General features: G+C 39.5%; 1 protein-coding gene across 1 annotated transcript in view; it reads right to left on the bottom strand.

Annotated features, from left to right (window-relative positions):
* DOP1A (DOP1 leucine zipper like protein A) overlaps positions 1 to 17,975 on the bottom strand; it is a 62,393-nt gene that overhangs the window by 10,932 nt on the left and 33,486 nt on the right. Inside the window, exons 17-29 of the mRNA XM_054393203.1 lie at positions 17,873 to 17,973; positions 16,334 to 16,597; positions 13,672 to 15,654; positions 13,456 to 13,567; positions 12,139 to 12,321; positions 9,264 to 9,389; positions 8,788 to 8,922; positions 8,506 to 8,599; positions 4,230 to 4,306; positions 3,631 to 3,740; positions 3,318 to 3,467; positions 1,788 to 1,849; positions 597 to 749 (exon numbers count right to left, since the gene is read on the bottom strand). Coding sequence (XP_054249178.1) covers positions 597 to 749; positions 1,788 to 1,849; positions 3,318 to 3,467; positions 3,631 to 3,740; positions 4,230 to 4,306; positions 8,506 to 8,599; positions 8,788 to 8,922; positions 9,264 to 9,389; positions 12,139 to 12,321; positions 13,456 to 13,567; positions 13,672 to 15,654; positions 16,334 to 16,597; positions 17,873 to 17,973 — 3,550 coding nt within the window. The remainder of the gene's footprint in view (positions 1 to 596; positions 750 to 1,787; positions 1,850 to 3,317; positions 3,468 to 3,630; positions 3,741 to 4,229; positions 4,307 to 8,505; positions 8,600 to 8,787; positions 8,923 to 9,263; positions 9,390 to 12,138; positions 12,322 to 13,455; positions 13,568 to 13,671; positions 15,655 to 16,333; positions 16,598 to 17,872; positions 17,974 to 17,975) is intronic.

Below are 17,975 nucleotides of genomic sequence, written 5' to 3'. Positions count from 1 at the left end.
TAGGATAAGTCTGCACAGGAATGCATCCAGGTGGGGTTGGAAAGTCTCCAGAGAAGGAGACTCCACAACCTCTCTGGGCAGCCTGTTCCAGGGCTCTGTCACCCTCACTCCAGAGAAGTTTCTCCTCATGTTGAGCTGAAATATTCTGTGTTCAAGTTTGAAGCCATTGTTCCTTATCCTATCACTGTGAACCACCCAAAAGAGCTTGGCCCCCTCCACTTGACACCCACCCCTCACATATTGATAGACATTGATCAGATCCCCTCTCAGTCTTCTCTTCTCCAGACTAAACAGCTCCAGGGCTCTCAGTCTCTCTTCACAGGGGAGATGCTCAAGTCCCCTAAGCATCCTCGTGGCTCTCTCTTGGACTCTCTCCAGCAGGTCTCTGTCTCTCTTGAACTGGGGAGCCCAAAACTGGACACAGGATTGCAGCTGTGGTCTCAGCAGGGCAGAGTAGAGAGGTAGAACTTCCCTAGCCCTGCTGGACACCTTTCTTGATACATCCCAGGATCCCATTGGCTCTCCTGGCCACAAGAGCACATTGTTGTTCCAACACCAGAGTTGTGAATTTCACTAAGTGTCACATTTTTACTGACCTTGTATGTCTGGAAGGTATTTCTGGTATTGGTCTATCTCACTACTAAAAATTGCAAAAGCCAGCCTCTTGAGGAGCATGGCACGCTGCTCCAGCTCCACATCTCGATTAGCAAACAGATTGAGGGAACTGCTCTGAGCCACAGCCACTCGAGCTGAAAGAGAAAATACACAGTGCACAGACAAGCTTCAACATTTCCCTTCTGGTTCACTTTAGGGCACAAATAACTCCTGCTTTCGCTGCATTAATGTATCACAGTATATCAAAGGCTGGAAGGGACCTCAAGAGATCATCAGGTCCAACCCCCCTGCCAGAGCAGGAGCATTTAGGGTAGTCCACACAGGAATGCATCCAGGTGGGGTTGGAAAGTCTCCAGAGAAGGAGACTCCACAACCTCTCTGGGCAGCCTGTTCCAGGGCTCTGCCACTCTCACTGTAGAGAAGTTTCACCTCATGCTGAGGTGAAATCTTCTATGTTCAAGTTTGAACCCATTGTTCCTTGCCTTATTACTTCAAAGGCAGGTGTTGATGCATGTTCTGCAATGTGCATTTTTAACCAAGGGGTTTTAAAAATACATATTGCAAGAAAACTTCTACATATACATAGTATGCATGGGCTTGGGGGCTTTTCAGAGAGAGTTCAGCCATTATTTTTTTAGAACATAGCTTGTAGGTACAGATTTCCTGAAGTTTGGAATGTGCAAAAAGAGATTTTCCTCAAGCAGAGCTAATATCAGATCTTAAAAAAACCCAACCAACACAAAAAAAACCCTCAGCCAAACAAAAAACCCAAACCCCTGCCCCCAAAACAAACACCAAAAAACACCAAACCCAAACAAAACCTCCAAAACCAACCCAAAAAAACCACCAAAATGAACAAAAAACCTCAAAGTAAAAACCCACCAAAACCACAAAAAACCCCAAACCAAAACCCAACAAAACCCACCCCCACCTGCTCTGCTTAAGGAATTTTGCCATCCAGGCAAATTTTACTGTGTGCCAGGATAGTTTCCAATTCTCTGACTTCAAGTTATCTTATTTATGTATCTCCACAAACAAGTAATTGAAGAAAAACTGAAAAGCAAACAGATTGGAATAAATGCTGAACTAAGGTTTTCTTCCAAGACATCTATTTTCCCCCTTCTTAATATTTTCCTTGGTGAAACCCCACTATTAGGTCATTAAATACTTACTCATCAAATCTCTGAATGTGGTTTTGTCATGTGTCATCAAGTTATCCATAATAGCTCTCCAACTAAAAGAGGAAGATTGTTCACAAATCAGAAAAGCAACACAGAAGTAGGAATTTATAGGAATATTTACAGAGGTTTTTAATTCAGGCTAAAGTTTTCAATTCAAGCTCTCTGGTTTTACTTGGTGCAATTTGATCTGAAACTGTATTTCACAAACACCCTTCTCAAAGAAAATAAAGGATGCCATAGGGATGGACCTTGACAGACTAGAGAGGTGGGCCACTGTGAATCTCAGTATGTTCCACGGGACCAAGTGCAAGGCCCTGCACCTGAGTGGGAACAATCTCAAACATGGGCACAGGTTGGGCAGTTGGTGGATGGAGAGCAGCCCTGTAGAGGAAGCTGCATCACATGAAGTGTGGCCAGCAGGCTGATGGAAGTGATTCTGCTGCTCTAGTAAGACTCCCACCTGAAGTACTGTGTCCAGCTCTGGCCCCCCCCAGCATGTAAGACAAACATGAATCTGCTGGAGCAGGTGCAGAGAAAGGCCACAAAGAGGATCAGGGGACTGCAAAAGCTTCCCTGTTAAGAAAGACTGAGAGACTTGGGGTCTGCAGTGATAGGATGAGGGGCTATGGGTTTAAGTTGGAGAAGAGTAGATTTAGATTGGATGTTAGGAAGAAGTTCTCTACAAAGAGGGTGGTTGAGCACTGGAACAGATTCCCCAGAGAGCTGGTTGAGGCCCCATCCCTAGAGATATTCAAGGTGAGACTCGACAAGGCTCTGGGAGACCTAATCTAGTTGAGGATGTCCCTGCTCACTGCAGGGAGGTTGGACTAGATGACCTTTAGAGGTCACTTCCAACCCATGTGATTCTATGATTCTGTGTTCAGCCTGGAGAAGAGAAGGCTCTGAGAAGACCTTATAGCATCCCTCCAGTACGTACAGAGAGCCCACTGGAAAGCTGGGGAGTGACTGTTCACAAGGACATGTAGTGATAGGATGAGTTTTAAACTGAGTGTAAACTTAGGTAAGATATAAAGGAAAAGATGCTTTACTGTGAGGGTGGTGAGACACTGAAACAGGCTGCCCAGAGAAGCTGTGGATGCTTCATCCTTAGAAGTGTTCAAGGGCAGGCTGCACCGGGCTTTGAGCAGTCTGGTCTAGTGGGAGGTGTCCCTGCCCATGGTAGGAGGTTGGAATTACTAAATGGTGCTCCAACCCAAATTATTCTATGATTTTACAAAATGTTAACCACATTTTCCTCTTTGAAAAAAAAAAATAAAAGAAAGAAAACCTTGAAACAGGAAAAAAAAAAAAACCAAGACTTGTGCACAGCAATGCACCTTAGGTAAGCAAGTTTCACATCTCACATGGTAATCTAAACCAGAGAACAGGCCTTTATTTCTCTCAACAAAGACCTCTTTGGAAATTCTGGTCCACATTATACATACTCTTGTGCAGTGGTATACATAAGGTTTGGAACAGCCATCAATATAAGCAGGGGGAAAAAAAAGAAATAGGTCTTACTGGTTAACACAGGAAGCATCCATCTGGAAGAAACTGGAATCCATAAAGAGGTCAAATGCTTCCTTCTTCCATGCTCTCCTTGTATACTGATACCCACTCAGACTGCTTAACAGCTGGACACAGGCTCGATAGCTGGATGCATTGTGAGCACTAAACAACAAATAGAGCCAACACAAAACGATTTTGAATTGCTGCTTTATAGAGAGTTTGATAGACATCTAATCCTTAGCATGCCTATTTCAACTTAAGTGTCAGCCACCAAATTTCAACTGGCTGTAGAGATCTACATCAGTTCAATAAGCTGTAAAGATACCTGTGATTACGGAGGTAGGGAACAACGTAGTGCATGATATTTACAAGCAAAGGAATAACCCTCTCTTTTTCATCACTGTAGAAAACCATGTCCAAGAGGTGAGCCAAAACCTGTAGAAGGAGAGTAAGATAGTTTATCCTGCACTCTTAAATTGCTTTTTATCTATTAAGTGTTTTTTTTTTCCACAACGTGCTTTACTGAACGTTCAAGTTTATGACGGCAGTCATCAAATGGGCTACACAAAATCCAGAGTATAAAGATATAAGCAAAGGTAAAACCACACAACCATAAGCTCCTGGACAAAGTATTCTACAGAATAAGCTATTCACAAAACCAAATAAAATTCAAAGATTAACTGTGATTATCAGCAGTAAACAACACACAAAGTTTATCACCAAACAAGTTTCCTATATTGCACATCTCAAAGGCCATACTTTATACCTCATCTTTATAACTGGGTCAGTAACAATATATATTGTTAAATGAAAGGACCCAGTGTTCCTCATTAGATCTCTTTCCCCAGCCTTCCAGTACAAAGCTTTTCACAATTTAAACACTTTCTGTAAGACAGTATTTATTACATCTGAGGAGATACTTACCTCAGAAAGTAAGGTCAATGCATGGACACTATAAACAGATGGAGTTATGTTTGAAGTTCCAGCTGGTACAACTATATCTAAAGAAGTTATAATGATGGCTTGGGTGTTGGGGGGGGGGGGGGGGGGGGGGTTATATATAATATATTTGTAGTATATATATATATAATATGTTTTTATTTTATATTTTATATTTTTTGGGGGGGGGGGGGGGTGGTTTTTTTTTTTTTTTTTGGGGTTTTTTTTTTTTTTTTTTTTTTGTTTGAATTGTATGAGGTGAATGGTGGTAGGTTTTATGAGGGTTTGTATGTGTGGAGGTTGTGATATTTGATGGGTTTTTTAAAGTAAGATTGAAATTAATTGAGAGTGTTGGATAGAATTTAATGTGAAAATTATAATAGATTTATTGGGTGTTATAATGGTGATAATAATAAAGAAATATGTAGGGAATTGTATAGGGGTTTGTAGTTTAATTATTTATTTATGGGGGTTGGTGGATTGTATTGTTAAGAAAAGGGAGGATAGAGGAGTGTTGTTGGGGTGTTTTTTTTTTTTTAATGTGTTTTATTTATAAGATTATGATGGAGTTGGGAATGTATTAATGTTGAGTTTAGGTTAAGTGTGGAGAATAATGTGAAGGGAATTTTGTTAATATTGAAATTGTATGAATATTGAGGGGGGTTAGATTTTTTTTTTTTAATTTATTATGGTTTTTTTTTTTTTAAAATTATTTGAGGGTTTTTATGGGGGAAGTTGGGGGGGAAATTTTTGAGGGGTATAGTTGTTTTTAGAGATTTGATATGAGGGAAGTTGGTATGTGTTTGTTAGATATTTTTGTTGAGGGGGTTATGGGTTATGTGTGATGTGTTGTATTTGTTTGGTTGGTTGTATAGTTATTGATGGATTAGAAGGTTGGTGTGTAAGTGATGGAGTGGTAAGAATTGATGTTGGGGATGGTGGGATTTTGTTATTTAGGAATGGGGTGAATGGTGGAAATGGATTTAGGATGTTATTTGGGTTTAAAAGAAAATTGTTTTAGTTTTGAGAATGGAGGGTGGTTGGGATTGTTTGGAGTGGTATTGTATGTTATTTTGGATGAATGTTTGTTATGTGGATATTTGGTGAGATGGAGGATAAGAAGTAATGGATTTTAAGAATTAAGGAATGTTAAGGATAAAAAATAGATGAAGATGAGGAATGTGATGATTTTGGATAATAAAAAGTTAAATTAATTAATATAGGATTATAAAATGGGAGTGGTTTGGAAAGAATTAATTGAATTGTTTGAAGAAAAAATATATAATGTTGTTATATGGATGAAATTGTGGTTGTTTTGTTTTAGGAGGTATAGAAGGTTTGTGTTTATATGTTTTATTTATTGTTATTGGTAATGTGAAGGTTAGTAGGAAATGAAAGAGGGATAGAATAAGAGTTAGGGGAGGGTGGGGTGTTAATTGGTGAGTGGAAAAGGTTAGGTATATATTTATGTAATAGTTGGGAGGTAAGATTGAGAAGTGAGGAGGTGGAGAATGAGGGGGGGGGATGTTGGTTAGATGGTTGTTATAGGTTTTTTTTTTTTATTATTAATTTATTTTTTTAGTTGTGTGGTGGGGAGGAGATATTGTATGGTGGATTTTGGGGTTTTTGATTATTTGAGGTTGTTTGGGTATGATATTGTAGGGGGGTGGTTTGAGAATGAGGAGTTAGGTAATTGTGGGTTTTTATGGAGAATGTGGAGGGGTGGGGTGGTGATGTGATGTTTGTGGGTATTGTTAGGGGGGTAGTGTAGTGTATATTTTGGTAGGGTTGTTATGGGGTTGTGTTTTTTTGGAATTTGGATTGTATTGATTGTTTGTGGGGGGTTGGTAAGAGTTGTGATAGGTGAATTAAGAAAGGATTTGATGTGATAAGTATGATATATGTTGGATAGGTGTGGTGAGGTTTGGAAGAATTTTTGAATATTAGAGGGGATAGGTGAATGGAGAATATAAAGATATTGTTTTGGGGGTAGAGATGGTTAAGAAGGTAAAATGGGGGGAATGGAAAGGAAAGTGATTGTATAATTGGTTTGTAAGGATGAAGAGGAAGGATAAATAAAGGATTGTGGGTGTTTATGGTTGTTTGAAAAGAGGGGGAGAGGGGAATTTTGTGGAAAGGGTTAGGTTATGTTTTTTGATGTGGAATTGGGGTGGGAGTTATAGAATATTTTGAGGGATGAGTTATTTGAAGAGAGTGGAGTATTTGAGTATGTGAAAATTTTATGTTGGGTTGGTGGGGTGGTTGTTTAAATTTTGGATTAAGTTAGTGGGTTTGTAGTTTGATAGATAGATGTTGGTTAGGGGTGGGGTGGAGTGATGTTATGGTTTTGGTTGTGGGATTAATTGAAGGGTTTTTAGTTTGTGTGTATAAAATATTTAGATGATGGTGAGAGAATAGATGTTGTTGGTGTTGTTGTGGGGTTTATAGTTTATAGATGGGTGGGATATATAAGTATTGGGTGATGTGGGGTTTGTATGTGTGGTTTATAGGTAAATTGTGTTTGGGGAAGTGAGGGTTGTAATTAAGGTGGTTGAGGGGTTATTTATATGGGAGAAATGATGAGTATTTAGATAGTTGAAGTTTGTTGTGTTGGTATTGTTTTATGATTGAGAGATGTGGGAATGAAGTGAGATATTGGAAGGGGATTTGTGGGTTGATTATGGATATATTAAAGGGGTGGGGGATGGTTGTGGTGGATATGATTGATGGTTTTATTTGTGATTATTTTGGTAGAGTTTATGTATAGGGGATGAATGGTTGGTATTGTGGTTATATATTGGTTTGATATGTTGATTGTTGGGAGGGGGTTGGAAGAGTTGATGAATGAATTAAAAAAGAGATGATGATGATAAGATTAGTGTTATGGAAATTAAAGGATTAAGATAAGGGGTGTGGATGATTGAAGAGTAGTAAGAAAGATTAAGTGGATGGGAATAGTAAAGATTGTTGTTAAGGGGAAGTTATGAATTGAGATTGAGAGAGGAAAGTGGGGTTTAATGGGAAAGATGAAGGATAGGATAAGGGGTTTATAAGAGAGGATAAGGAGATGTAAAAGGATGGTAGTATGAGGGTGGTGAGAAAGTAAGGAAGAGGAGAATAGTTATAAAAATAGAAAGATGAAGGAAGATGTATTGAGAGAATTAAAAAGTGATGGGATGAAAGAAGAGTAAGAGAATGATGAAGGGAAGAAGGTGGGAGAATTAAGGGTATATGGTAGAATGTGGAGGTAATTATTAGTTTGAATTTGATAAGATAGATTGAGGAGGAATATATAGGGGTGATAGAATTGATTAGAAGGAGAGATTAGATGTGTGATGGAGGGAGATGGTGTAAGTTTGGGGTTGATTGTTGGTATTTAGTGTTAATATTTTGGTTGAAAGGGGGGGGAGTGTAAGTATAGTGTAAATTAAGGTAGATGTGGGTATGTATAGAGTGGGTAGATGAAGTGGTGTTTTTGTGTTTGGATGGGAATGAGGTGAGGTGGTATGTTGGTTTGGGTTGGAGGAGGTAAGTGGTTTATGTGTTTTTAGATTGATGATTAATGGTATTTGTGGGGAGTGTTTTTGTGTTTTTTTTGAGGGTTATTTTGGGTATGGAGGAGGAGATAGGGATTATTTTAGGTATGAGTGATGGTGTTTTAATGGTAATGTGTGGATTTGGAATGGTGTATTGTGATGGTGGTGTGAGTGGGGGATAAATAGAAAGGGAAGATAGGGAGGGAGATAGGATTTTTAATTATTTTGATTGAGTAAGGTGAAGTTAGAGTATAAGAGAAAATTATATTATAAAGTGAAAATTTTTTTATATGGGGGGTATTTGGTTATTATGGTGAGGGGGGAATGTTTTAATTGGTGGTGAGTTGTTTGAAAATTGAAAATTAAAAAAAATTATGTGATAATTGGGATAATATATTTATATGAATGGGGGGGGGTTTTGAGAATTTGGGTTAAATATTTAGAGAGGGATGAAGGGAATGAGAGGAAAAGATAGTTTGTTTGGGAGATGGGGTGGGGGTTGAGAAGGGAGTGTATGGGTAAGAGGGAGGGGAGTGATAGGATAATAATATTTAGTAGAATAGGGTATAAATAAAAGATGTGTTGGGGTTAGGTGTTTGAAAGAAGATAGGAGAGTTTAGTTTATAAAGGGGAGAGATGGAGAGAATTGAAGGATTGATGAAGATGGAGAAGGGTGGAGAGAATATGAGAGGGAAATCGCTTTCGGGGGTGCACTTAAGGGTCACAGTGGCTGCTGGGCGCATCGTGATTGATGGTGAATGTAAAGCCCGAGCCCGGCGGGTCACTCTTGGTCGATGGCACCCCAGGATGCCATTGGTCCTCTTGGCCACAAGGACACATTGCTGTCCCCAGATGCTAATGACTTGAGGAGGTAAGACTTCCCTCCAAAAGTTCATCCATCTATTAGGCACTGTGAATAATTTCACACTGTAGTGCTCATCCTTCTGAATGAAGTAGCCATATCATCAGTGTTCTAAGCATCAATTCTGTCTCCACAGTCTTCATACCTTGTCCTTTGCTATGGCTGGAGGCTGCTTCAGAACTTCCTTCACTGTTTGTATAACAGTCTCTGTTCTCATCACACTGATAGAGCGAACCAGCTCGACCAGTAGAAGTTGCTCTTCACCTGCTGCAGGAATAACCTAAAAGAATCAAAAACTTGTCACAGATTCTCACCAGAGACAATTTCTACACCAAAATTAAGGCACCTGACTCCATGGGATTGAAATGTTAGCAACTAACAGTTCATTAGGGGTTTGGAAGCACTTATTCTTTTCCTGATGAATTCAGGAACATTATTCCATTCTGAAATGAATTGGTAGCTCCCTGACAGCAGAGCTGCTAATTAACAATGTAATATAAATATTCTCCATATTTCACACAATGTGTTTTGTTCAGTGGAGTATCTGCTGCTGCTTTACTGCTTCAGCATCCCTTAAAGCTTTTCCCACTGTTTGAAGTGACCACTGCAGTGTAAACATACCTTGGTTCTAGAAGTATTTTTATTTTGCCTCCTTTCATTCCACACAAACGCGATGGCAGCCATGAAGTGAACACCGTGGTTCATTGAGATTGGACCCAAGAGTTCCAGAATCTGCTGCCTCAAATTCTGAAATGTGGAAGCAGGATACATACACCTTTAGGTAAGCACCCTAGAATTATGTTCACAACAGTTAGCAATAAAGCCATACTTGGATGGTAACTACCACTAACTACTGCAAAAATGGAAGAATGCACTCAGAGGGTTTATTAAGCTTTACTCTGCATCTGGTACCCTTCAATCATTTTCTTCATTGAGAAAGAAAGATAAGGAAGATAAAATACACTTGTTAAATTTACAAATGGTAATGAAGTGGAAGCAACTGATAGAGAGTTACAGAACTAAAAAATGATCTGACTAAGTCAAAAAAATCATCCTGAAAAAAAAGATAAGCTTGATCTTTGCATACAAAGAGAGGAATAAACAGCTCCAGTGATTCAGAATAAGAGCTAATTAAATAACAGTCCTGCAGAAAGAAAAATCTTGGGATTATAGTGGATAATAAAGTCACTATGATGACTTTGCAAGAAGAGGAAGAGAGCATTCATAAATAGCAAAACCTCATGCAATACATTAAACATGCCTTATGAGGGAAGGCTGAGAGACCTGGGGCTTTTTATTTTGGAGAAGACAGAGGGAAGGTAATAAATATACATAAATATCTGAGGGCTAGGTGTCAAGAAGGAAGGGACAGCTTCTTCTCACTTGTGCCCTGTGATAGGACAAGGGGCAACGGATGTAAACTGCAGCACAGGAAGTTCCACCTCAACATGAGGAAGAATTTCTTTACTGTAAGGGTCATGGAGCTGGAACAGGCTCCCCAGAGAGGTTGTGGAGTCTCCTCTGGAGACTTTCAAGCCATGTCTGGATGCATTCCTGGGTGACCTGTGCTAGATCCCACTCTGGCAGGGGGGTTTGACATCCAGAGGCCTCTTCCAACCCCTCACATCCTCGGAAATATCTCCTCTGAAAGAAGACATCATATATCATGTCCAGTTTTGATCACCTTACTTCATGAACGTGCCACAAACTGACAGACCTCAAGCTATGAAAAGAAAGATTAGTGCTATGGAACATGACCTACAAAGGGCAGAAATGGGCTTGTATATAGACAGGATTAAAACATTTAAGTGGAGATACAACAGCTACCAAATGTGTACAAGTTAATTAGGAAGAAACGGAAGATGATGTTCGTGTGTGCCACAAATAGTGATGGACTTGCTCTGGAGCAAGTGAGATAAAATTAGGAAATAGGAATGGTGGACAAATCCTAAAAGGAAAGAATCTGCTACACCAGGAGACTGAAATATTCACTGTTGAACTCATAATAACATGGTTTCTTAAGCATGTCAGAAGTCATTCAGGCACATTTGGGTCAGCAAATGTATTTCTTAAGCAGTCTTCTTCACCTATTTTCTAAGACAGGAAGATTTCAAAGAAAGATGTACTTTCTATTCTACCTGTTCTCTGAAAGCCATTTTTCCCTTGGTCAGAGATATTTCAGTAGGAGTTGCCTGAGTTTGCAGAACTGCTGTAAATGACTCTGGAGTTCCACTGCACATTTCATGCACTTGCCAACAGCAATTGTGCTTGAGCTTGAAAACCTTGTTTATAGTTCAGACAGAAAATTCTGTAGGGTTCGAGAGTTTTGTGTTTTTAACGACATCCATGAACTCCAAAAGCATTACCCAAAAGGAATGAGGTGAAAAAGTAAACTAAGCTATCCTGATACTGCACTGGACAAGCTGAATTCAAACTGGATGTTTTCATATGCAGGAGAGGTTGAATGTTCTTTTGAATACTACAAACCTGAGCGAATTAAAGAAAACCTGGAACAGGTTGCCCAGGGAGGTGGTTGGGGCTCCATCCCTGAAGATATTCAAGGTGAGGCTCAACAGGGCTCTGGGTAACCTGATCTAGTTGAGGATGCCCCTGCTGACTGCTGAGGGGGTTGGACTGAATGAGTTTTGGAGGTCCCTTCCAACCCAGACCATTTTTGATTCTATACACAAAAGAGATTTAATCTTTAACCAGAGTACAAAAGCTCATTCTTTTTTCACAGACCCCTTTCCTTTCAGGAAACCCTTGGGCAGCACAGATAAGACCATGGATGTTGTCTGTGCAAAGACACTGGAGTCTTAGCTGAGCTATTTTTAATTCCTTCAATCTGAATGACAAAGGTTGAAAAGGATGCAATGCAGCATCATCACAAACAGTATCTGACAGAATTCAAATTACCTGGGGAAGTCTTATTTTAAAACATTAAAAATTTAAGTTATAATTTCCTATTTGGCAGTTTAAAGTACAGGGAAGTCTGAACTGATTCCAGTAAGAGGGCTAGACAGTGTTTTCATTATAATTCTATTTGATCCCTTCTCAGGTTCTGTTCTTTAGGCTTACCAACTCACTGTCTGTGACATTTCCCCATGCCCAGTGGCACCACTGTAGGGGAACTGAATACAAAAGAAACTAGTTCACAAATGTCAGAGTGCTAGATGTTTTAAGAGGAGAGTTCTTGTTTGTTGAGATTTTACACTAAGATTTTCTATCTTTTGAGGCATAAGAGGGTGACTTGAATACTTCCAGGATGTATTTCAGTTTCTTTATAGACAGCAAAGAGGTGAGACGTTGTCTTGAATTAATACACTCAAGTTTGAAAGCAAATTCAATACTCAGTTATAAAAGCTGTTTGTGGGATGGAGGAATAGATGAGGACAAAGGTATTACAACCCAATTTATATTTAAGGGAATGGAGATGGATTTAGTTTGACAAAGGTTTTAATGAATAACTTCAGCAATATATCCCTGATATTCTGACCTTTGTTGATCCAAGATTAATAGTGGTAATGGATGCAGCAGCAGCAGTAGCTGTTTTCTCTGAAGAATCTGCAAGGTGAAGGATGCTCCACAGCAAAGTTACAGAAGACATGATCATATGCAAGATAGACAGGATCCCATTCCGTGCTTCAATCAAGTGCTTCTGATCTACATTAACCAAAAGCTAGTGGGTTTGAAGGAGAGAGAGTGGGAAGAGCATTAAATATCCATGTAAAATGCATAAGTAACATAGTATAGAGACTGAACAAACACGGAAGCTCTCCACCTTAGCTTTTGCAAAATAGTTTTTCAAGAATTCTTGTAGTATGCACAGATTCTGAGTCTATTAAAAAAAAAAAACAGTTAAAGAATCTTTTAACTCAGCTGCACAACATCAAATGTATTCTGAAATGTGAGGCCTCATGTCTACAGGTATCAATTTTGTATCATCTGCCTGTATCTTTGCAAAACACTTATTTCAGTACTTTAAGTGTAACTAATAATCTAGGCAAAAGCATTTACTTGTACGGAGAATAAACACTTTTCAGCTACTTTTAAATGAATGGAAAGCAAAGGGGCATAAGAAAACAAATAACAACAACAAACAAAACAAAAACCAACCAACACACAAAAAAAGAAAACAACAAAAAACCCTAAACAAAAAACCCACCAACAAACAAAACACCAAAAAAGAGAACCCCATGCCCCTGCTTACTGCAGAGGGGGTTGGACTACATGACCTTTGGAGGTCCCTTTCAACCCAGACCATTCCATGATTCTATGAAAGCCCTTGAGTGCAGAGAGAGCAGGATAAACATTTTCTTGCAGAACCTGGGCCAAATTATTAACTCTGCTCAGAATCACATCTAAAATTACTGCTTCCCTGAAAAGACAAATTGAGACTATATGGAAGGAGCAGAAAGAGAATGTTTTGACATATTGTGAGATGAACACAGTCCAAGAGAAAGCAAAAGGATAAGTAGTCTGGAGAGGTTCATGAAACAAAGACGGCTCCAGAAAGTAGCATTTTAGAGGTCTGGAAATGAAGGAATCCCTACTTCAGTTATTTCAGGGTAACAAATACCCCACCCAAAACCCAACCCAAAACATGTAATCCTATTGTCTTAGAGGTATAATTAGTAGAAAATTGTTTTTCTGTTGGGGATGTGAATATTAATAATAAACCCCCCCATACTTATAGCTAAGACAACGTATTTTGTGTTTTTGCCACTCATATCTTCTTATCTGCTAACAAAATCCCAGTCCTTAATTGGGCATGTACTGTGTAGGAAGCTCTCAGACACCCAGCTAAGTTTACCTGATGATACTGCGTAGATGGATCCAGGAGGCAGTAATGAATTATTGTTGTGATCCCTTCTAATAAAGTAAGAATCATATCTGGAGGGGTGACTGATGCCATCCAGAGAGGCCTACAATAAGAAATTGAATTTTTCAAATGAGTTCATCTGGTTGTAAAGTAACTCAACACAATCAAATCTGCTTAAAGAGGTTATACACCCCTACATACACATACCTATTATCAGATAATCCTGTTTCATATTTATACTGCTGAATTAAATTATCCAAGTTCCTGCAGAGCTGAAGAGTCACTGACACAACCACCCTTTGAAGAACTTTTCCCATGTAAGGCAACGTAGAAGTGATAAGGCCAATCCACTGGGGATGCATTTTACAGGCACAGTGCTGGTGTAAAGCTCGTATCACTGCGCAGAGAAACATCCCTTGGCAGGTTATGGGCTGGGAATGTAAGTACTGAAGAGAAGTCATGGGCTGCTGGGGACCAATGTGCTCCAGGTCTGTGATGACAAAGTCAAAGCCCGTTTCGTTTTCCTCGGGCACAGTCATGACGCTGTGCTCCAGCACAATCAGCCGCTGCAGCACTTTTAAGAGCTGTGACTGCAAAGTGCTACCATTGTCAAATTCGTCTTCAGAAAAATTGATGAGGCTGTCCTCAGAGAAGCCTTCTTCTACAGCCACTATGTTCTTCCCAGACATCTTTTCGCTGTGCCACTTCTGTGCACTGAAGATGGAAGACAGCAGACAATGCAGGATCACCTTCTGAACCTTGCACTTGGACAACATGTCCGAAATGAAACTAGGAAAGCCCTTTGCAGAGCTTTCTATGACTTTTGCCAGCTCAGCAAAGAGAAGTGTCAGAATTTCTATGCTCATCATTTGCATGTTACGGTTTCCTATGAGATCTTGTGAGGTGACTTTAACGTGGGTCGGGTAGTGGCTCCTCATGTAGTACAAACACAAGGAGATAAGGATTTCTATGTACATAGAGCTCCGGAAGTTATGGTTAGAATCAACTGGGATATGGCTGTAGAAATCCTTGCCCATAACAGATATTCGATGCCTGGCTAGAAGATTCTGGAGCAGGGAAAGCTGAGGAGTGTATGCGTTGTTGACACTGGTAGTGGAGATCGCGCTGACAAAAGCTGAGGGATTTGTTTTCAGGATTGCTTTAATTGCAGAAAAAGCATACAATGTCCTGGAAGAGTCATAGAGCTGGAGATAAAGCAGCACGTGTTGATACAAGGGATGGATATTGAAGTTGGGAGATTTCCGCATTCCTGGAGACCCCACATCACTTTCTATCTCTGAAATCTCTCCTTCTCCACAACTGTACCAGTTTTCTAGATCAAGGCCATCACTAAAGAAGACGTTTGTTTGTTTAAGCTTTTCTGTTTGAGCTTTCTTCTTCTCTTCATCTTTCTTTTTTGCTATTTTCACCTTAGGTTTTGCACCTGGTTGCTTGCCAGCCTCTTTAACAATGGTTTCTTTTTCTGACAGCTTCTCCGGTGGCTTTCCTTTAAAGCTGAACTGAATGCTGCTGTGGCTTCGCTTTCTGGACTTTGACTCGGTGGAAGCAAGAGTGAAATCAGAGAGGGACTGCTGGCTCTCTGCAATACAGGGTGAAGAGTTATTTCGTGAAATTTCATCTCTTAAGCTCTCAAGGCCAGTCTCAGTTGAGGCTGACAGCAGTTGGGAGCTGTCACTAAGCAAACTGCTCTGGCTACTTTGAATAGTTTGATCTTCACTGTTTGTCACCTCTGCACAGCTATCTAAAGGACTCAATTTACACGAAGTATCCTCAGAGTGCAGATTATGCTTAACTGGTTCAGTCTCTTCTCCAAGACTGCTTACAACTTTGCATATAAGATCTGTAACTACTTGTTGCACGATTTCATCAGGTGAGTCTTCTCTCAGAGTCTGAGAGCTATCCTGGGCACTCATGCTTTCTGTTTCCACTTCGCAACTGATGTTGTCTCCAGTAGATGACTGAGAACAACCGGAGTCAGAACTCTGCAGTATTTCAACTTGATGGTCAGGAAGGTCAAAATCAGAGACAACCATAGGTATGGTCTCACTGCTGGTACTTAACAAGGAAAGCCTGTCACTCAGAGGGTTGACAGTCAGGCTGAAGTTCTCCATTTCATCCACAGCAAGCTGTTTTTCATTGCTTTCTTTAGGTATAATAAGTTGTCCTTGGCTTACAGGCACATGGGAAAACGCTGGAAGAAAAAAAAATAAATCATACACATAGTACTTTGTTCTTCAGAGTAAGAATTTAAACTACTACTGAGAGTTCAAACTATAAAGGCATGGCAAATAGTGTCTTTCTGCCTCACAGCAGAAAATAATGGTAATAGGAAATGACACACATTCACATAACCAAAAGCAAGATTACTTTAGCAGGAGACCTTAGCAAGCCAACAAAACTCTCCCATAAAACCTTAGGAAGTCTTATCTGCTTCTATTTTCACAAAAAATTGTTAGCACATTACTAAAACTACACAATACAAGCAAACACCTTCAGATCTTCTCAGCATGTTATCAGCCAGTCCAGCATCAGTGGTCCTAGCTCATAAGAGTGTTTCATTTCTTGGTTAAGCTTCTAACTATAAAGTTCTACTTATATTCAGGAAGGCACAACAAAATGCTCTGTATTATAATACTTGCACAGCAACTTAATTTGAGAACAATAGAACTTCAATGACAGTTGGGACACTCAAACTAGAATTACAAAAAACAAGCATGAATGCACAGTAGCTACTCCACAGCTTTGTTTTGTTGAGTCACCCTCAAAAATTTGTACTTTTTTTTAATGTTCCAAGCAAATAACAAATAAAGATATTAAATAAGGAACTTCCTACAGTCTTATTGTGTACATACCATCAGAACAGCTAAACTTCTGCATAAAGTGCTTTTCATTTTCTTCTTCAGGGTGATAGGGAGATTTAGTCCAGTAACATTCAGCCTGCACTCGCTGAACAGAAACACGTTGAGTTTTTGGATGGAGAAGTAGCAGGAGCAAAGGTTCAAGAACCCTTGCAATATCATGCCTCTGAAGCACTTGGTTTAACCAGGCTTGGCCTACTGACCATGTAGAACCATCCAAGCTATTAAGGCTGTCCAGCATGATAAACAGAGACCTAGAACAGAAAGACGAATTAACCTAGCACAAACTCTATACTACTCACAGAATAAACCCATTTTGATCTGATATATGGTCAATTTTAACACATCCTTTCATATTCCAGTATTTTCTCCACATAAAATTGTATTTTCTTTGGATTCTAAACTTTCCAGCCTGAAGTTTTTATATTTCATTCTAGCCTAATGAAGAAAGGGCCACAAAGAACTAGTAATAAAGTCAGTTAAGTCAGCTGCTCTAACAGTAGCACTTATATGGTGAGTCCAAATATTCACACAGCTACTGGCATAACAAGCTTTGGTTGCCTACTAGGTGCTAGTGTAGCACAGAAAGGTAACATTTTAAAAGCCAGTTCACACAGATGCATAGGAAAGAAAAGATAATTTATTGAAAGATCTTTTGTTCAGGAATGAAGAGAAATATAGTCAACAATTCAGCACTTCTGACTGTCACTTTCTTAACACTTTTAGCCTTTAGAATCCTATCCAGAAGTGGGGAGAAACAATATACACATTGGCCTCTGAATTTTACTGACTGTTTTACTACCTCCAGTAGTACATGATCATAAGATCTTTGCCTTATGCACAGAATTTATCACCACTTACTGCCACTCATTGCAGATCATGCCAAAGAAATATGAACCTTTTTCCTTGCTTCCTACAGCTAAGTATACGTTAGTAAAATTTAGATCAGCACTCTCCACAATATTTTTGCTAGCTGAGTCTTGAAGACAAGGCTAGTTCAGAGTCTGGATCATTTGTTTTTATTTTCTTTTTAAAAAGGTAGTCTGATAGCAGAATGCAAACCAGAAATCCTCTGCTGCTTGCCATAGATGACATCTTATCCAACAAGCCACACAGATTAAACAAAAAGACTTTCACATCTTAGTGCTTTTTGTTTTAGCTTTACTGTTATTTCCATTCTTATATAACTGACTTCTGAGTTGATCTCTGTCTCCTGCTTTTGTTTCTACCAAATCACAGCAAGAACTCAGATACTCTGTTCAATGTACACAAATATTTTAACCACAATGATGTCAAGGAATCATGTGGCCATTCTTGTCCTGCCCTTTACAGCTACCAGAAAAACGGACAGCTTACACTCTATAGCATCGCAAAACCAACTTTGTCTAACATGAACTTATTTCTTGTCCCCCCTCCCTGGCTCCCACACTTACACTGTAGTTCTATATACACTCTACGCTACCAGTGTAATGTAGTCAAAAATTTTAAATGAAAATTATTTCGACTGAACAATGCTTGCAGTCACCAACCTGTCAAAGGTGCGGCTGAAGGAAGAAGATTTGTTAATATGAAGGTCACGGGTGAGGTGCCACAGCACTGCAAACTTTGCATGAGCTTCCATTCTTACTTTCT

This window comes from Indicator indicator, chromosome 2 (genome assembly GCF_027791375.1).
Source record: "Indicator indicator isolate 239-I01 chromosome 2, UM_Iind_1.1, whole genome shotgun sequence".
Classification (NCBI taxonomy): Eukaryota; Metazoa; Chordata; class Aves; order Piciformes; family Indicatoridae; genus Indicator; species Indicator indicator.
Note: the sequence above shows the minus strand (reverse complement) of the source record. Positions and strands in the feature narration are given on the sequence as shown.